Below are 21,644 nucleotides of genomic sequence, written 5' to 3' on the forward strand. Positions count from 1 at the left end.
TATTGTGTCGTATAGGTCAAGGAAAGGTTATAAGTTATAACCTTCAAAATCCTTAATATCATATTGCGTCACCTCTGTGTAATTCAAATTTGCTAAAACAGTTAATTAAACCGCTAATGAACAATACGGTTAAGGAGTTTTCAAGACGAATAAACCGGCGGTTCAAAATTTTACTATTATCGTCAATTTAAATACCGGTTACGGACTTGGGTTTCTTCACATTCTTTCGAGTTCAATTATGTGCTTCAAACTCTACCAAAACAAACCGAAATAGAATAATCAGGCTTGGTTTTCTCTGGTTTGGTTCGTTCAGTTTAAAAGGAAATATAAGTCAAATAGAAAACAGTTTGTTGCAAAGTATGAGTATACAAACGATATGCTGATAAGAGAGAGCTTCGGGATCTATTCCTGCTTGGTACGAGCAAGCCTTGCACGATGCCTGAGCTCAGCTCTTTTCCATTTTACAATCAGGTAGCAAAGGGAAAAGAGTGTGTTTATCTGATTTAAAAGGGAAAAAAAAAAACACAACATACCCTCCATCAGATAATTTTCCTATGTGAATGAGATTATACAAAAGCATGCTTAAAACCCACTACATATATGTCATCACTCTTGTCAACTCAAACACGAAACAGAACCTCCAATTCTCAGTTGCTATTACTACCGTATGTTTTATATATCTTTTGTGTGTTTCGGACTTGGTTTAAATGGTGGATGTACTTGGGAACAATTTATGCACTGCTAACAAATATGGTTCATGAAACCAGTCACTTGCGACATTACCAGGATTATCATTGCAATGACCAGAAGTGGTCCAGACCAGAGAACCGAGAGGAAGACTCCGTGGGGGTCAAAGTAATTTTGAGTTGAGAAGCTCTTCCAGTGTTTTCTCAAGAGCCGGTTGAGACTCTCCGCGAAGTATACCCCACCCACTGCAATTGTTTTATTCACACATCATCATTATCAATAACATGTACTGAGAAAAACTACTCGAACTAGAAAAATGTAAAACCATAAGGTAACGCCAGTCATTAACTTGATGCTTTAAAACTATAAACTGGTATGCAGTTAGATGGATCATATTGTTTACATTCACCAACCAATTGTATCCGAGACTTTTCTAGCAAACTAGATAATATACCATTGTAAATCCATTTCTACATGTGGATGGTGTGGCTCTCTAACCATGGATCTTAAATGGTTATCCTTAGCCAAGAAAAAGAAAGCTGCAGAGGTGCATTGACAGAAGTGTCGAAACTAGCTCTCCAGTCCATGGTACAATATGAATACTGCAATCAAGACTAGTGCGGGATCTTTGGATAGAAGAAATAAACACTGATAGCAAAAAAAAGGAGATCATAATAGTATAAAACATTAAGAATCGTAGAAAACCAAAAGAAACAAAATACAAAAGAAAATCTTACATAACAGAGCTGTAAATGCTAAGAGTGTCTAGTGGGATTAAATGACAAGAAAGCCTACCGCGGAGAAGCGTCTAAAAGAGACGAGAGAAGGTGAGTATTGTTTAACTTACAAGCGAATAAGAAGAGGAACATGTGGAAGTTGAGATGCCTTCTAGAGAGAAGAGTGGCCATTAGAAACAGAGCATGAAACGCAATTAATCCCATTATCCACGGTTCCTGCCCAAATAACATCAAATCAAAACAATGATACCGAGAACTACTGATTCTAAATTACTCAGACCAAACAGACTCATCATTTACCTTCCAATCGATGGCGTGGAAAAAACCTATGAAATTAGCGTAGGCAGGTTGTAATCCGGTTCGGAGCTCTCCCGAGAGCTTCTGGACCAGATCCGCCATCAGATCCATTTGTTGCTCCATCGCAGATCTTATTTCCTCCATTGTCTACTACTACAAAACAGATTCCAGTTCCAAATCGGTCTGATGATAGATGTATAATCACACACACTCCAAGTGACCAAATCTCTCTTTCTCCTCCTATTTTCTCGGTTTCAGTTTCTCATTTGTTCTCACGATCTCTCCCAACTTCTAAATGCTCTCGAAGTTGCCAGACTCGACTATAAAATAAAATGATAAATCTTAAAACGCCCTCTCGGCTTAACTTTTTATTTTTTATGATAATGCCATGCCTGAAAAAAAACAAAACATAAGGGAAATTGGTAAATATAAAACAAAAAAAAACCGCATTATCCCCTATACTATAAATTGAACAATACATAGTTGACAAACAAAAAAAAAAATTGAACAATATATATTGCTGTAGAAGCACCTTAGTCAACATCAAAGTTTAAAAGCTTCTACACCCAGATCTAAAGTTCGAATCTCACACTATGCAATTTCTTGCCGATTATATGATGTGAAACTTATCGAAGGTTCAAGAGTACTATAGGCATAGCCGTTCGTTGGATATCATATATGCAAAACCGTCCATCGGTCCAAGTGTTTTAGGGAGAGTTTCATCGTGGAATCCTTATCTGTGGAGCTATTCATCAATATCACATATGTTGCAGGTAGTTGATCGTCATATGTAATAGAGTTAGAGATTATATGATGATGTAATGTGTTACCCAGCATTAAAAAAAAAAGAACAATACATTGTCCGTACAGTATAATCTTTTGTATAAACTTAATTAAATCCCTATTCTAAACCCAATTTTTTTTTGTTAATTCAACTATTAAAAAATATAACTTTCAAAGTTAAACAAATTGATTTAAAAATAGAATAAATTCATATCCCCTAAATCGACTCAATCAAAAAGACGAACCCTAAATTTCACTTTCTCTCTTTTGGCTCTCGAAAGAAAATTGTTGGTAACTCACCAAAGATTAGTCTCAGCGCCGTTTCAGTTAACCGTCGCCGGTGTTCCTTCTTCCCTCTAGAACTCCACAGATCTCCCTCTTTGTAATTGAAGTCTCCAACACCTCATGCTCACTTCACACTCTCGTTCTCAAGCTTTTCGCCGACAAATCAAGCTCGTGCCTCGCCGGCTCTACAATATATACTCTCAGCTCTTATTTCACACCCCCAAAATTTGAGATTTTCAGGTTTGTAAAAAGACTAGTGATTTATTTTGCATGTCTTTCTCTCTTGGATTTGAGTGATTTTATCATAGTTTGAGTGTGATAGGTTTCGATTTTAGTTTGTGTTAATTATTTAGGTTTCTATGTTATCAAAGTTTCATATTTTTTGATGTTTGTTATCGCTTATCTTTTAATTTATTTTTTGTGGTCACCGAATTATTGTCTTACTCTTATACAGTTTGTGTTTGTCACTGCTGTGTTATCTCGTGACATTGAGACATAATGGATTCATATTGGATTGGGTGAGCCAAAAAAGCTTGTAAAGTATGTGATTTCATTTTTGTATAATTGTCTTCCGTGACATTTTTTATTTTGCTTAAACTAAGATGTTTGTTTTTGGAATGAAAACACTTTAATGTCGATGTTTTATGAGTTATACTAGTATGAATATTGACTGTTGTGATTGTTTTTTTTCATTTTTAAAAGTTATGACGATGGATCAATTGCCTAAACGCCTATTCAAAGAGAAAACCTAAACACAAATTGATAAGGTCAACAACAGTTTCCTAGCAACCATCCTTGAGAGTTTGAAGTTCATTCCAGTAGAGTACACGGAAGTATTGGATGATCTGCTATTTGATCAGATTATGGCCATTAATGAACACAATTGATATTACGTGTATACGCACACCAATTAACCTAATGTGCACACTACCACAATCGAATGGTATGTCGATGTAGCACTTTAGGATCGCATCCACAGAGCCCAACGATTACACTTTATCTTTATGGGATCAATACTTAGCTAAAACAATGATGGGGTTTTGAGATTAAGGTTTCGTAACAAGCAAGTAATAAGATTATTTAAGCTCACGGATCTAACACCCTAACACCCTAGACTAAGCAAGCTGACTACTCAGCCATGAAGCAAGAAAACACAGAGACAGAGATATAAAGCAACATGAAATATGACTGAAATAAAGTAATAGGGTTCAGGGGGTTCTTCTCTAAATTGAGAGAGATGGCCTTCTCCCTTTACAAAGTAGCAAAATATCCAGTCTCCAACTCTAAGGTCTGGTTTTTTCTCGAAAAATAGCGTAGTAAAATATAGAAAAATAGAAAAAGAAGTTTTCTGGAAGCCACAGGCGGCTGGGAGAAAAAGATGGGATAATTAGGGCAAATCTCGTAATGACTTGTAGTTTCCTAAAAATCTCTACCGCTGGAACAGACACTCGGGTTGCTCCTCTCTATCCAGAACAGTCACTCGGGTTGCTCCACTATCGGGAACAGTCACTCAGACTGTTCCGCGTGAAAATCTCCAGATTGCATTGTGTTATGTCCTTTTTATTTCAGCTGGTCTATCTCCAATCCAATGCAACTCCAGATCTGTAATGACTCGAAAAGGACTAGGAAGACTCGATAATGACTTGAAAACCAATTAGAAAACATATATACAAGATGCCAAAAACACCATATATCAACAATCTTTTCTATTCGGGGAGAATGGTCCACAACTCTGTTTGTAAGCAGTTGCTGACCGCAAAGATTCATGAGCTGTTGTGGTTCGTGTTTGCTAGGAGGCCTCTGAGATTTCAATGCAAGAATTCGTTTCGGTGAGTGGTCTGAAATATAAAGACGAACCTGACTTGGATATTGATAACTGGAGAGATGATAAAAGGTTTTTGAGTGCTGAAGAGAAAAGGAAATATATGCTAAAGACAATCAGGAATGAGCATTCGAAAGCTTGTAATACGTGGTTGATATGCTCAAATTACCCCCAAGAGAAATTCTCTCAAATAAGAAATTGATTGTAATACTTGGGATCGAGTCTACGAATACTCTATTTTTTCACACCGTAGACTTGAGTTTGAGATTAAGCTAGGTTAAATATTAGAGAGTGATAAATAAAGCAGTAAGTAAAAGAGTTGTAAGAGATGGAAGAAACTCTTGACTCATGGTTAACAAACATGTAATCTACGACAATCCGGAAGGAGCATCTGAAAATTTGTAATATGTGGTTGATATGCTCAAATTACCTCCAAAAACAACTTTCTCAAATAAAAGATCGATTGTGATACTTGGGATCAAACCTATGAAGACTCTATTTTTTAATACAATAGACTTAAGTTTGAGATTAAGCTAAGTTAAATAATATAAAGTGATAAATAAAGCAGTAAATAGAAGAGTTGTAAAAGATGGAAGAAACGCTAGCCTAGGGATAACAAACATGTAATTAGAACTTAAATAAATAGTTTAAAGAGTTTTATTAAGATCAATCCTAGAACTCGAATATATAAGTAAGATATCATGCTTGATACCCAGCTCTCGTTACGAGTTTAATCAGATGCCTAAGCTATTAAATTCCAACTCTCGTATGTGAATTCAATTATCCAGACAAAGATTAATGTTCAGTGATATACCATGGATTTTACCCATTATTCGCCATGGTATATAGGTGTTTTAAGATATATTTACTAGGATATAGAGTCTATTTAGAGTGTTTACAGGTTCAGGTATGTTCTGGAGAAATATGTTTATTCTGGAGCCTTTTGAGTGCAGAGCTGCACAAGCGTGTCAGATGTCTAGCTATGGATGGAGACCTTTCCACCGTTAGATTGAGCTCATCGTTTGACACAAGATATAGATTTGAGTTAGCTTTCCAATGCCACCGGTTTGAGGTCAATCAGCATCCTGTGGCAGTATATCAGCATCATGTGGCAGACGTTATGCTCGTTTTGCTGAAGAGTGGCCAGTCTGCCTCGCAAGAGAAAGCTGTCGAGGAGATGAAGGACTGTCGGTCGATAACACACCATTGGTGTCGATCGAGAGTGATGCCAGAACGTGGTCCAAGCATATTTCAAGACCATTTCAAGCCCAGAAGCCACACCAAGTTTCCAAAATACCCATGGACGACCAGAAACCCTATTTATGTTATTTTTAAGCCACTGTTGACGGCTACGCTTTCTATTATTCATTATTCTTGTTTTAGGGTTGGAGAGAAGATCAATTCTCCTTCAGAGATTGATTGGAACTCCATTGGTTTTACCATTGATTTATCTAATCTATTATTCATTCTATGATTTGTGTTACTGCTTGCATGTCTGAGTAATTCATCTTGTTAGATTTAGAGATTTCATGAGCTTAATGTCATATTGATAATCTGTTAGGATTGCTAGGGTTGTTTACTGATTTCCACACCAGGGTAGCTTGTAATACTAGAATCTGTAATAGTTGGAAAAGCACGACAGTGTGACTGATTGTTTGAACCTAGAATCATAGGATAATTGAGAGGCACGAAAGTGAAATTGATTAACGGAACCCGAACCCTGAGTGGATTAGTTATCTAGGTGCATACGAGAGTTGGTCTAGAGCTAATTGAACATTATGGATCTGTGTGATAACGCTTGTCTGAAGAAGCATCGATCGATGCTCTGGCCATAGCATCGATCGATGCTCGCTCCTGGTTCGCACACGAAAGCTGGAACACATGACTTAGACAGCTGATTAGCAATTGCATGCGAGAGCTGGATTGCTACTTATTAAAATTTAGTTCTAGAATTGAATCTATAAAACCCTTAGTATCTTTGATTGTAGTATTGAATCTCTTGATTGATAAATCCCTAGGTCTACCTATTTCTCCTAATTGTTTACAACCCCAATCAACCAATCGAACAAATACTTTGTTCACCTTGCTCTCATTTATTTAGTGCTTTATAAACCGTTTGCCTAGATTAATCTTGATTTCTATAGTCTATTGTGTGCCCTAGCTCTCTGTGGATGTGATCCCTAAGTATTACAACTCGACCTCTTATTTGAGAGAGTAAAATCACTCCTTAGGGTAATTTGAGTGATATCAAATTTGGCGCCGTTGCCGGGGAGTTTTGATCACCATTAGACTTGATTAATCGGTTTAGTCTAGGTTTTATTTACTGTCATAGTTACTTACATAAAAAAAAATTCTTGTCTTTCAGGTACATACCTATCAGTACTAGAAGCCACAAGGAGGAATTACTTTTCTTCTTAGACCCAGCACGTTTGGAACGCTCTATCCGCAAAGAGAAACACACATCATCGATCGACACCACCTCTACTACGTCGATCAACACTACCTCTACTACTTCGATCGACACAACCTTTACTACGTCGATCGAACTTTGTGACAGAGCGACGATCGACAGTTCAACTCGAACATCGGTCGATACCAATCCGCGAACAGACATGGACGCGACACTTGTGCTACAGAAGGATGAGAATGGAGACCTGCATGACCCTGGAGATCATATGTGTAATGCAGCAGGTCAAAGGATAGATGGACAAGGGACTGCAGTCGTTGAGCCATCTGCTGCCACCGAGGATAAAGTTCCTCTTCAGAGATCGTTAGCAGATTTGACTAGGCCTAGTCAGTTCTACACCAACAGGTCTGCGATTCAACCTCTACAAATCCAGGGATTTCAAATACACCCACACACTTCTCTCATGAGGGTCAGCACCCTTATCACGGTCTTCCTGATGAAAATCCCTCGGATCATATTGGGACACTCGTGGACTTTGTGTCTGGCATCCAGAAGGATGAAGCAACCAAAGACTACATCATCTGCAAGCTGTTCAAATATTCTCTCTCTGGGAATGCTAAAAATTGGCTGAGATGCCTACCACCAGGATCTCTCACTACATACAATGATGTCAGGACTGCGTTTATGACTGAATTTTTAGATGATGCAAGGGCTGAAGAGATGAGAGATAAAATTTGGACATTCTCTCAGGGACCTACAGAAGCTTTCAAAAGCTCTTGGGAAAGGTTTAGAAGATACCAAAGGGACTGTCCACATCATGGTTTTACGGAGATTCAGCTGTTGAAGAAATTATGCAAGGTTACTGATGTGCGATAACATGTGATGCTGGATACTGCAAGCGAAGGAAACTTCGAGACAAGGACCCCAGAGGAAGCTAAGAGACTGATTGAGAACTTGATGTCTAGCAAGAGTTCCAAAAATCTGGATATGCACAGGATAAAATCAGTTGCAATGGATAGTGACAAGATCGTTGAGGCTGAGATTGGTTCTGTACATGAAGTCTCGTTGGTAAAACATGCTGTAGAGAAGGATGAGGATCAGGGCTATATAGAAAATATGGAATCTATGATAGAGAAGGTCCTGAAAATTCAGCAGAAGACGCGTGCACACTTAAATCTGAGGTTGGATGTTCTCTACAAAGAGCTGAATGGAAAACTTGAAACCTTAGATGCCCATGTCATGATGCTAGATGCCCAAGTTTCTCAGACTGCAGAAGCTGTGAAGAAGCAAGAAGCTCTGGTCAAAGGGAAAGCAGTGGAAAGTGAGAGGCACCAGGTTAATGCCATCTCAGATGATGACTTTGCGAAGTGCTCGAGCAGGAAAAACTAGAAGAAGATGCTTTCCTAGTCGAAAGCTGCATGTCCATAGGCAGCTCGTACTAGTGTCGACCGATATCAACAGCTGAGCACTGACCGACATCAACAGCTCAGCACCGATCGACATCATCAGCCGAGCATCGATCGACACCACTTTTGGGATCGGACAAAACTGTTCGAATTCAGAGGCACTCAGATTTTGCCGCTCGACACCCGCATCCTCCCACCCTAGCTCGAGTTAAAAGGGACAACATCGATCAACAACAACACAATGTAATCGATCGAAAACAACATGGGAACATCGATCGATAACAACAGAAGAGCAGCGATCGACAACCACCAATACCATACAGAGTACGTTTACCAAATCTTGATGCACACCGCTTGAAGGCCTCTCGAAATCCATCTCAGACATCAGTTTGCTTGAAGACAACAGAGAAGATAAGTCAACAATCTGCTGAAGCATGAGAGCAAAAGCAAACCGTAGCTGAAACCTCTTTCGTTGAGTGTGTCGATCGACGACATCTACCAGGTATCGATTGACGACATCTACCAGGTATCGATCGACAGTAAACAGACAGATATGAACCTGCCATGGGAAATCAGGCAATGAAAGAAGAAATTCCAGTTGAGAAGAAAGTGAACCCTGTATTCCCAAACACCTCAGGCGAGAAGTTAACAAAGAGGAACTTGAAGGATTTCACAAGAGGGTGAAGAGGGTTTCTAAGGATATGTCTTTTGAGGATGCATATCATAAGTATAGACTTGGTAATTTTTTCAGAGAGAGCAGAGAGACTGATAAGAATATTGAGCTCCTATTCAACAAGGTCAGCCGTAAACCCAAGAGGACACTGAAGAAGGAACAAGATCCTGGAAAGTTTTTGATTCCATGCTTTATACATAGCCACCATTTACCAAACGCCATATGTGATACTGGATCTTCAGTCAACATCATGTCCATAGACACTGCTGAGCTATTAGGACTGAAGATGGAACCTTCTAAAGATAGTTTCACTTTCGTGGATAGCTCCCGAGTAAACTCAGCAGGCATGATCAAGAATGTTAAGGTGGAGATATGGGAATGCATTATCCCTATGGACTTTCATGCTATGGATATCAAATCAGGCAAGACATCTCCACTTCTTTTTGGAAGAGCCTTCATGGCTACAGTATGGGCAGTTTGTGATCTTAAGAGAAATAAGATGTGTCTGACTAATGTTGATGAAACTGTCTTCTATGATCCCATGGAAAATAAGAAAAGTGAGGAGCTTATTTCATGCATAGAGATGTTTGAAGATCCAGGACTTACAACTGATTCAAATCGCGAGCCTGCAATACCAGAATCAGCGTCAGTCGATATTAGAACTTCAGCACCAGTCGACTTCCAATCCTCAGTATCGATCGATAATAAGCCTTCAGAATCTGACGACTCTCAGTCTTCCGAATCGATCGACACGAAGCCTTCAACATCGGTTGATGCCCTCCGAGTTTCAGAACAGCCCGAGACTGAAAAGTCTAAGTCTGGGGGGAGGAACAAGAATAGAAAGAAGAAAAAGAAAAGGAATGTAGATGCAGATTCCCTATCAGTAGTTCTTTTGCAATGTCAAGAGGGTAGTCTTGAGTATAAAATGCGCTGCATAGGAGGTTCTGAACCTTTTCCCAAGGTTAGAGTGCTATGTGATCCAGAACTGAGAGAAAAAGGAGAAGTTTCTGCAAGAGCTTTTCTCAACTGCATCCACAAAATGAGGAAGAGAGACACTGAGACTTGTTTTGGAGCAAGTACACATCCTCATCCAGACTAAATCACATCTCCACAGTCAAGCTAAATGACTATAACAAAACGTTGAATGGGAGGCAACCCACTATTAGGTAATTTCTTTCAATTTAGCTTAGATTGTTACTGATTAAAGTTTTTATTTATTGCAGGTCAAAAAAAAAAGTAAACAGTAATGACGACACTGTAGCACGAAAATCGAGCGACACTAAAGCAAGAACATCGACCGACACTGTAGCAGAAAATCGGGAGTTACTGTAGCTGAGCTACTGTAGCTGAGCTACTGTAGCAATAACCGTTCATCGCAAAAAAAAAATTAATAATGGTTTTATTAGTTATCTATTATTGACTTTTAGTGTTTTATTTATGTTAGGTAAAAGGAAATGATCCAATGAAGATGAGTTTGCACGAGGATCGACGATGGCTGCGCAGCATCGATCGACAGAGCATCACTAGCATCGATCGATCGCCACTTAACTGTGTCGATCGACAGAGCTTCAAGAGTATTGATCGCCACTTAACTGTGTTGGTCGACACTCACATCAAAGTCAGGTATACCGTTTTCCTTGTTAAATATCGTCCTTATGTTTTATTTCCCCACTGATCGTAGACTGTATAACACTGGAGATAGTGTTGTTTAAGTCTTGGGGAGGTTCTACTAATATTGTGTTTTAGTTAGCTATTTAGAAGAAGAGACGATTGCCCAGCATATCGACCGATGAGAGCATATTGATATCGATCAACTGTACATCACCTGCAGCGACCGATGGTAACTCCTTTCCATTGATCGACACTTAACCCGGTCAGGTTATCGTTCTTACTTGTTAAATTATGTACTTATGAAATTATGTACTTATGCTTATTTCTCACCACAACTCCGACTAGATATACACTGAAGTCAGTGTAATTTAAGAGGGGGGGGAGGTTTACTGATATTAGTGTGTTCATGAATCTTATCAAAATGTTTTCAAAAGAGTTTTATTGAGTCAAGAAGGGGATAATGAACTTATTAGATTTTTGCTTGTTATCTAACCATTCTTTAGCACCATTCTAGACTTACTGATATCCGAACAGAACTTGGTGGCTACAACCATTAAGGCTTGCTTCATAAGGATTCCAACAAAAAGAATTCGAACGGGACTTGGTGGCGGCAATCATCAAGGTTCGATTCACATGAATTCTTGGATATAGGTCAAAAAGAAGTGAACATGACTTGGTGGAAACCACTATTAAGGCTTGATTCATGAAAGCCTGTCCAATTTTGGTCAATGATCTTGCAATATAAGCAGACTTTGACTAAAGAGAGAAAAGATATGAACTAACTTTTACCTGCAGATCCAGATACTTGTTTGAAAATCCTTGCATCCTGTGATCGATACTCCCAAGGTAAAGCGTGCACTTTTATTTATGCTCAGAAATGAGGTCGGTAGAGAGGAATGTTAGACAGGATTTGCTAAGTTGTTGGCTAGGTGGATTTGGTTGCTAAGGTATAATGTGGTATAATGTGCTTTTGTGCATATGGTATCTTAGAGCACCCACAACAACAAATCCTTAACAACAACTTTTGGAATATTTTATTATTTTTTCTTTTTTTCGTCCGAATTAAAAAAAAAAAAAAAAAAAAAGATTGGCCAATCGCGGGTTCCCACGCGGCGGTGGAGCCCGCGCACAGTGAAGAAGCTGTCAGAAAAGAGATCTGTAAATTGGGACTTCAAGAGGCAATTGTGGCACAAATTCTTAAATATTTGGGCCCCACATATTATTATAATAATTTGTTGTTAAGGATTTGTTGTTAAAGATTTGTTATTGTGGGTGCTCTTAGATGTGGATTGCAATATTGCAGAGGTGATGATTCTAAGTTTTAAATCATGTGAGTCCCAGCTGTTTTCAAACCTCTTTCAGAGAGACTGCCCATCTGTTTTGCTTGAGGACAAGCAAAAGGGTAAGTCTGGGGGAGTTGATATACCATGGATTTCACCCATTATTAGCCATGGTATATAGGTGTTTTAAGATATATTTACTACGATATAGAGTCTATTTAGAGTGTTTACAGGTTAAGGTACGTTCTGGAGAAATATGGTGATTCTGGAGCCTTTTGAGTGCAGAGCTGCACAGACGTGTCAGATGTCTAGCTATGGATGGAGATCTTCCAACCATTAGATTGAGCCCATCTTTAGAAAAAAGATAGAGCATTGAGTTAGCTTTCCAATGCCACCGGTTTTAGATCAATCAGCATCTTGTAGAAGAAGTTATATCCGTTTTACTGAAGAGTGGTCAGTCTACCTCGCAAGAGAAAGCTATCGAGGAGATGAAGGACTGTCGATCGATAACACAGCATTGGTGTCAATCGACAGTGATGCCAGAACGTGGGCCAAGCATATTTCAAGACTGTTTGAAGCCACACCAAGTTACCAAAATACCCATGGTTGACCAGAAACCCTATTTATGTTATTTCTAAGCCACTGTTGACGGCTACGCTTTCTATTATTCATTATTCTTGTTTTAGGGTTGGAGAGAAGATCAATTCCCCTTCAGAGATTGATTGGAACTCCATTGGTTTTACCATGGATTTATCTAATCTATTATTTAGACTATGATTTGTGTTACTGTTTGCATGTCTGAGTAATTCATCCTGTTAGATTTAGGGATTTCATGAGCTTAATGTCATATTGATAATCTGTTAGGATTTCTAGGGTTGTTTACTGATTTCTACACCATGGTAGCTTGTAATACTAGGATCTGGAATAGTTGGAAAAGCATGACAGTGTGACTGATTGTTTGAACCTAGAATCATAGGATAATTGAGAGACACGAAAGTGCAATTGATTAACGGAATCCGAACCCTGAGTGGATTAGTTTTCTAGGCGCATACGAGAGTTGGTCTAGAGCTAATTGAACATTATTGATCTGTGTGATAACGCTTGTCTGAAGAAACATCGATCGACGCTCTGGCCATAGCATCGATTGATGCTCGCTCCTGGTTCGCACGCGAAAGCTGGAACACAGGACTTAGACAGCTGATTAGGAATTGCATACGAGAGCTGGATTGCTACTTATTAAAATCTAGTTCTAGAATTGAATCTATAAAACCCTTAGTATCCTTGATTGTAGTATTGAATCTCTCGATTGATAAATCCCTAGGTCTAGCTATTTCTCCTAATTGTTTACAACCCCAATCAACCAATCGAACAAATACTTTGTTCACCTTGCTCTCATTTATTTACTGCCTTATAAACTGTTTGCCTAGACTAATCTTGATTTCTATAGTCTATTGTGTGCCCTAGCTCTCTGTTGATTCGATCCCTAAGTACTACAACTCGACATCTTATTTAAGAGAGTAAAATCAATCCTTAGGGTAATTTGAGTGATATCATTCAGTTTGACTAAATTTTCTAAACATGCTCTCATTGTATTTATCAGTCTAGCTCAGTAGGATTCAGTTCAGGTAATTAACCATGCTCTAGCGTGTCCCAACTATCACATGATCATGTTTCTAGTTAATTACTTTAGAAACATGCAATAAGAACAATCATGTTGAAGGATGCAATAAGATTACCCTAGAAGTTCTATCAATCACAAGTTCATCAGAAGATTCAAAATCCTAAAGCATCCATAAATCTAACAGGGTGATTACTCAGACATAATAGATGAAAACATAATCATAAAATGAATAAATATCACAGACAAAGCCAAATGAATTCCAAGAAAACTTAGAAGAAGTTCTTCTCTTCTTTCCAAACCTAATAAAAATCTTAAAAGAAAGTAAAAAAAATAAAAGCATAGCCTCCAAAATAGCTTAACAAAATATTATAGAAGGTTTATACACGTTATGGGGTCTTTTATAAATAAGGGAAATATAGGGTAAAATTGAAATTCTTAAAACTTCATTAAAAATCCTCGGTTTGCTGATTTGGAAGAGTTTCGATCACCACCAGGTGGTGTCGGTCGACAGCATGCTGTAAGCTGCGCTGCTTCCTCTCATGCGTCAAACGGACCACTCTTCAGTAAACGGAGAATAATACTTGATCTAAAATCATGTTTGACTTGAAAACAGTGGAATTGGAAAGCTAACTCAAATCTATATCTTATGTCAAAATATGAGCTCAATCGCACCATAGAAAGTTCTCCATTCATAGCTAAACTTCTGACGCATCTGTGCAGTTCTACATATCAAATAGCTCTAAAATCTCTAAATTTGCCAAAAAAGTACATGGATCATGTATAACACAAAAAACACACACAAAAAGACTTCAAAAATATAATATAATAGGGACTTTAATAAGACTTATACCATGGTTTAAAAGTGGTAAAAACCATGGTATATCAACTCCCTTAGACTTATCCTTTCTTTGCCTTCAAGCAAAACATAGAATGCACTTGTGAAAGAGGTTTGAAAACCTTTCTTTAGAACCACCATCACCTCTACAGTGTTGCAAACCACATCAGATCAGTATCAAATTTAGAGGCACTTCCATGTACTTAGCGTTAGCTTAGAAACATGACCATCCAGCCCACAACTCACTAGATACCATCTAACATACCCCTCTACTGACCGTATTTCTGCAATAAATATGTTGGCTTTTTCTTGAGAGTATCGATCACTGAACACATGGACTCTTACCCAGCATGTATCTGAATATACAAGTAGCCTTCTCTAGTTCTTTTCCTCTCTATTTTTTCTATATTGATCGATTTTTTCTGTTCTTTTTCTTTTTTTTTTCAATTTCTTATATAACTGACAAAGATTTAGGAGAATAATGGGGTCACTTAAAATTTTCCTACCCCTCGCTTCCATCGATATGTGATCATTTCATTGAAGTAGAAATTTTCCTATCTCTCTACTGCTTTGGACATCATCTTAATCTTCTAAATGGAAAGAGTCAAGATAAGGACCAGAAACACACAACTTTTACCTTACCCGGATGAGGAAACCGATCATGTGTATACCAAGCCCCAAAACAAGTGATTGTTGTAGATTAAGGTTGGAGGCCAGCTTTAGTTCTTTTGGACATTCTCAACAAGCGTAGACGTTTCTGGCAGGTCGATCAATTTTAGTGCTTCAATTCAGTACACCCTATAGTCAAGAACTCAATGAATAGTGCTAGAGAGTGGTTAGGCGGTATGTTCCAAGAAAAGTTCATCATCCCCAACTGATGATGTTTTGACTCAATAAAACTACATAACTGACACTCAAAGCAAAACACATCATCAGTAGAAACCTCCTCCAAACTTAAACAATACTGTCCCCAATGTTATTCAGTCCAAGGTTGACAAAATAAATAGATAAAGCAGTCAAGATTTAACAACGAAAATCAAGTTATACATGCCGTTTGAGCATCGATCGACATTGGTCAAGTGTCGCTCGATGCTAATGTGAAGTGGTGTCGACCGACACTGGCCAGTCGTCGGTCCATGCTGGTCTTCAACTTGTCTTCATTGTATTTTTTTGATGAACAGTGTCGTTCAACGATGCTACAATATCGTTCGACGCTACTACAGTATCGTTTGACGCTGCTACAATGTCGTTCATGTTCATCATTTTTTCATAAATTTTGTTACCCAATAATGGGTTACTTCCCACTCAGTGCTCGTACTCAGTCATTAACTTGATTTTTAGAGATCAGATGGTGTATAGACGAGAATGAGAACTTGCTCCTAAACAAGTCTCAATGTCATTTTTCTTTAGCTTCATCATAGTGCTTGTGAAAGCTTTCATAGACTCTTCTCCTTTGTCAATCATATCAATAATAAAGAGTGCTAGAACCTTTGCAAAAGGTTGTGAGAACCCTTTGCTGCACACTATATATTTTCTAACACCATCTGAGAACCGAATAATCAATGATAATAGAGGACTGCTCTTGGTCCTTTTTCTCTTCTTCCTCCTCCCCCTGGCTTATCTGATATCGCGGTGGTGCTTCCATCAAAAATATTTTGACACACTTCCTTGTGCTCTGATACGCGATGGATGTCGATCGACATCCGTGCCGATGGGCGTCGATCGACATCCGTGCCGATGGGCGTCGATCGACACCGGTACCGATGGGCCTCGGTCTACGTCACTTTTATATCTCAAACCTTTTGGAGGATCATCAAATACCCCAATGTAAGAACCTAAATGCATACTTCTATCTGGTGGTGCAGGAAATTCAACTTCATAAATGGCGCAAAGACCCACAAACTTCATAGGGTTACATATCCTCTTCACTTTTTGTGGAACCCAAAAACCTCTTCTGTGCAGATAGGCTGTTTCAGATGGTTGGGGACAGCAAGGTATGGGATCTTAGGCTTGTATACTCTATCTTCAACTTGTTCCAGCTAAATCATGCTACCTGGCAATTCGTCCGACCATGAGTATCGATCTATATCAGGTGGGTGCTGATCGATGCTAGTCATCGGTGAAGTCTCCAGATCTTTTCATGTAGGGTACCGATCAATGCTAGTGGAGTATCGATCAATGCCAGTGGGGTGTTAATCAACGCTCTACTTCAGTGTCGAGTCTACAGTGTCATGATGACATCTTGATCTTTCTGGGATTTAAATAGGTGTCGACCAACAGCAAGAGTTTGTATAGATCGACACTGAGGTCGTATCACCAATATCAGCTTCGTCCACTCCACTCAGCACTCCAGATCCATGATTTTATCACCATTTTCCATACTGGGGTCAGCCAGATGTCTTGGGTTCAGTTCTTCCTTTTTCATAACCTCAACAATCTACTGAACCTGAAATTATGGCTTATTTACATGAGTGTTCGGGCATTCGACTCAATGTAGACAATTTCTAACTGCTTATTAGAGTCGACCATCACCTTCTATTGACCTTCCATCATATTTTCCATCAGGGATTTCAGCTTATTCTCTTGAGTTGCTGCAGCATCTCTGAATTTTTCTTTTTGAGGAAAGCGTTCTTGAGGTTATTCCAGGTAGTAAGAGATCCTAGTGGAAGATTTATGATCTAGTAAGCCGCATCTCCAGCAAGAGAGTACGGTAAGAGCATGCAGGAAAGGTAGTCTTCAGAGACTCCATTGCAACTAATGCCTGAAGCCAAATCCTCAATTCTCTCAATATGAACCATTGGATGCTCATGAGGAATACCATGAAAGGGATGTTGACTCACAAGAGAGAGGAACGTAGAATTCAGCTCAAATTTATTCCTCTGGCATCCAGAATGGCGCATTGCAGACCTATTAACATAGAAATTCCCAGGCCTGTTGTAGAGTCTAGAACATGTCTAAAATGTCTACAATCCAAATGAAACACAAAAAATAAAAAGAACGCCATAGATAAAAAAAACAAGTCTCAATTGCAGTAAACACTAACACCATAATGAAAAAAAAAAACAAAGGAATGCCATGACTAAATAGCTCTGTCACAGGTGGCTCTGTTATGACTCTCTTAGCCGCATAGACTCCATTTGTGCCTCTTTTTCTCTTGAGCTCCTTGTTATGAATGGATCTTATCTTCAAATGTCTTGTATCTGCGTTTAGTTCTTAATTAGATCCTAGGATCCTTCTCTGGTTATGGGAAGAGAAACAAGGGATAATCCTTGCAACAGAGAGGCAAGGCTCGATATGATCAAGGTGTGTGGGGATGAATGGTGACACAAGAGGCTGTGGAAAAGCTCCTTGATACTCCTAAGTGGCTAGATCGGATATGACACACCGAGATAGACACTCTTAACTCTGGATATTACTCACCAGAACAATCAAACAACTCGACAAGCAAGAGGATGGAAGAGACAAAGGTTTTAGATGAAAGATTGCATAACTTAGAAAGAGTTTGACACAAACTTATAAAGAGACAAGTTGGAACACGCTCGAAAACAAAAACAATAAAGGGAACATGCTCCCTTGGAACTTAAACAAAGACTAAACACTTAGAGTTTAAAACATAAAAACATGACATGAAAACTTAGAAATAGAAATAACATAAGATATATATGTGGTTGATCTGAGATCATCATCCAGGTGGTAGGAGAAGCAACTTGTGGCTTCATTAAAAACCTTGATTGGAAAACCCAGTGGGACAAAACCAATGGAGGGAAAAAGAGTACACACAAGCTACTTGCCTAGATGATGATCAGCTTGAAGGTGGAGTAGCTTGAATGGTGATGAGTGTGTATTGGTTGATCAAGCCATGAACAAGACCTTCTTCTTGCTTCCAAGCTGTCTTAAGCAAACCTCCAATAGCTTTATTGAGCTTATTGGTTCTGGAACGAGTCATAGGACCATTAAGAATAGTTAAGACATCGTCATCAGCCGGCTTGCCCATGATCTCATTATCCTCATCAACTAGCTGATCCATGATCACATCACTTCTCCTTCCTACTGTTCTTCTTGTCTTGGGGGGGGGGGGGGGGGGGGGGCAACTATCCTTAGAAACACCTATTGGATTGATGGTTTCTTGATAAAACATTTCTCTTATCGGTTTTCATTTCGTCTTTTGAATCGTCTATTTCCTTAACATCGCTTTTATATTATCGTTTATGTCAATTCAACTTTCTGGCTTCTACAAAAGATGATGGGTATGGTAAGATGAATTGACCAGAAATGATTGTGGTGGCGAGATACAGCTAGAAGAACAATTCATATTTTTTTAATCATTCTAAAAATTCATGCACATGACATTACAAAGAGAGAAAGAGAGAGTTAGTAATCAAAAACAGAAATTAAGACTTAGTCTCAAGCTCAGAAGTAGGTGTCTCTTTCTTTGGTGCAATCTTTGTAGTTAACTCCAAATTTCCAAGCAAAGTTCATCATCAACGTCCAACTTCAACAAGTGCTAGTATCAAACCAAGTTCAATATTAGGTTGGAGTCTCTTAAAGCTTGAAGATTGTAGTTTCTTAGTCATTTTTCTTTCAAAAATGGCTAGCCAAACTTTCTCATGCCGGGGCCATGAGAGATCCTTTTCCATCTTCCTCCTCTTTGTGGGAGTGAAAAGATCCATCAAAATTCCTCATGTGAGGTACTTTTCTTTTGGCTTCAAAGCCAAGAAACTTCGTCGATTTCCTTACTGCTTGTTGCCTTGTGTAATGGTTCGTTTGGGACCGGAAGGTACAATGAGACTCATCCAAATGAGAATCAAGGTTATGGAACGCTCAACGTCACGATCTACGGTGACTATTTCCACAGTTAAAGATTTTGAAGGACATTATAATCTCTTCGTGAGTTTGCTCGTGTGTGGTACCTTTAGAATCTCTTTCAACTTATTATCAAACTTGTCTAAGTTTTTGTATCTATCTCTTTATGGCCTTGTTTTTTAAATTTGCATTAGACCTGCACATCGAGTTCTTGATGTTGCTCTTATCTTTGTATCCGGTTAAGCTTATGAATGAAAAAAATAGTTGTGTTCAAAAAAAAAAAATACTTAGTCTCAAACAATGACTAAAATTCAATGTCAAAATACATATTAAGATTGGCTGCAGCGCCAAAACTTGATGTGGAATAGATTTTTTCAAATATTTTTTGATACTTTTAATAGATTTTTAAATTATAAATATATATTTAATTATGTTATATGTATATATAATTGATATTTTTATATGTTCGGACACCCGTTAGGTTCTCAGTTCGGTCCCGGTTCAGTTCAATTATTTCGGATATATAAATATAGGAGCCATTTAAGTATTTGAAGGTTTCAGTTCGGTTCCGGTTTCTAGTATTTTGTTTTGGTTCCAGTTTTTTTGACCAGGCCTATAAATGATGATGAGATAAATAACATGCATATTTTACATTGTTTTTAACTTATACTTGATAATGATATTCATAATAACTTCCATACGGTTTATGACTTATAGTATGCTATGCATAAAATCTATATGATTGTTGTTGTTTCTATATTTTACATATAACATATTTTATATAACTGGAAATATAAAAATAAATAAATAAAATTCTCATTAACACCTATGGCCATATGTTAAATAGTGAAATAAATATGGGCTTTTTTCAAAACCAACCTATAGTTTGGAGTCAACCCCAAAACCAACCCTAAGAATCTAACCTTAAAAGACATAACATGCTACAATCTTTTGTTATAAACCATAAACATTGTCTAACACATGTACCAAATCAATATATATTCTTTTAAATTGTTCAATTATATAAAATTTTCATTTCTAAATTTCATATTAACCCTTATATTAATGATTAGTTTAAATTTTCACAAAAAATATTTTTGTATTTTTAAATTTAATTTATAAGATCAAATTACAATGTAGACTTGTATTGACGTCTACAGATATGCAGACTTACGAAAGACAAAATTGTTTGGTCATAAAGGTTATATAGTACTTTTACTACTCCTTTAGATTGCTTTTGTATTTGATTGAATATGAGGTCTACTTTCATGGTTACAATCAATATTTGGGTTGGTTTTGGCAAAAAACCCCAATAAATATTTATTGTTGTAAACTTAAGGATTTAGAACTGTAAGTTTATGTATATTATTAATGAATAAATGTTCTCTTTATATAGGGGTTACAAGAGAGATAAATGGAAATACAATAATAGGAAAGATTACAAATCATAAACATAAACGAATTAGGAAATAGGCAAGTTGTAGCCGCCTCTCTCTCCTCTCCAAGTCTCGCGGCCATCTCTCTCTCTCTAGAGTTGGACCGTCTCTCTCTCTAAGTGTATGGGCCGATTATGGACCGGGCCGGTTATGGACATCCACCAATTGATTTATAACACTCCCCCTTGGATGCCATAACCATACAGGGATTGTAATACGCTTAATGTTGCCTCATTAAAACCTTATCAGGAAAACTCAGTGGGATAAAACCATGATGAAGGAAAAAGAGTACAACACGTACTACTTCCCCTGATGTGAACCTCAGTGGAGGTCCTTCAGCCTACGCATCCCAATCTGATGTGTGAGCTTCCTGAACGTGCAGGTAGGAAGTGCCTTGGTGAATAGGTTAGCTGAATTGTCACTGGATCGTACTTGGACGACCTGGATCTCACCGGCTTTCTGAAGCTCGTGAGTAAAGAAGAACTTAGGCAATATGTGCTTCGTCCTATCACCTTTTATGTAACTGTTCTTGAGCTGAGCAATGCACGCAGCATTGTCCTCATACATCACGGTTGGCTTTTGCACTCGGTCATCCGGCAATCAGCTCGGACGTGTTGGGTCATCGACCTCAACCAAACACACTCGCGGCTGGCCTCATGTATGGCCAAGATTTCCGAGTGATTAGATGAAGTGGCCGCGATGGTTTGTTTCATGGAACGCCATGATATGGTCGTACCTCCATGTGTAAAGACATATCATGTCTGTGATCGAGCTTGATGTGGATCTGATAAATAACCAGCATCAGCAAAACCAACTAAACCATCTTTGTTATGGTTATTATAATATAGACCCAAGTCTTTCGTTCCTTGCAGGTAACGAAGAACATGTTTGATCCCATTCCAATGCCTCTGGGTCGGACAGGAGCTAAACCTAGATAGTAGGTTCACGGCAAAGCTTATAT

The 21,644-nt window shown here is 38.3% G+C and overlaps 1 protein-coding gene across 1 annotated transcript; it reads right to left on the minus strand.

Moving 5' to 3' along the window:
- Positions 1–249: 249 nt before the first annotated feature.
- On the minus strand, positions 250–2,092 carry LOC106310392 (transmembrane protein 18-like). Its single transcript, XM_013747625.1, has 4 exons — positions 1,725–2,092; positions 1,535–1,640; positions 784–932; positions 250–498 (listed from the first exon to the last, which is right to left on the minus strand). Exons 1-4 carry the CDS (start codon positions 1,863–1,865, stop codon positions 403–405), a joined length of 492 nt encoding a protein of 163 aa, XP_013603079.1. The 5' UTR covers positions 1,866–2,092; the 3' UTR covers positions 250–402.
- Between the last annotated feature and the right edge of the window lie 19,552 nt (positions 2,093–21,644).

This window comes from Brassica oleracea, chromosome C8 (assembly GCF_000695525.1).
Source record: "Brassica oleracea var. oleracea cultivar TO1000 chromosome C8, BOL, whole genome shotgun sequence".
Lineage (NCBI taxonomy): Eukaryota > Viridiplantae > Streptophyta > Magnoliopsida > Brassicales > Brassicaceae > Brassica > Brassica oleracea.

Coding starts and splice junctions, on each gene's coding strand:
- LOC106310392 (XM_013747625.1), bottom strand. CDS start 1,865: ATGGAGGAAATAAGATCTGCGATGGAGCAACAAATGGATCTGATGGCG. Junction 1,641..1,724: donor TCCACGCCATCGATTGGAAG/GTAAATGATGAG, acceptor TTATTTGGGCAG/GAACCGTGGATAATGGGATT. Junction 499..783: donor TCATTGCAATGATAATCCTG/GTAATGTCGCAA, acceptor CTTTTAAATCAG/ATAAACACACTCTTTTCCCT.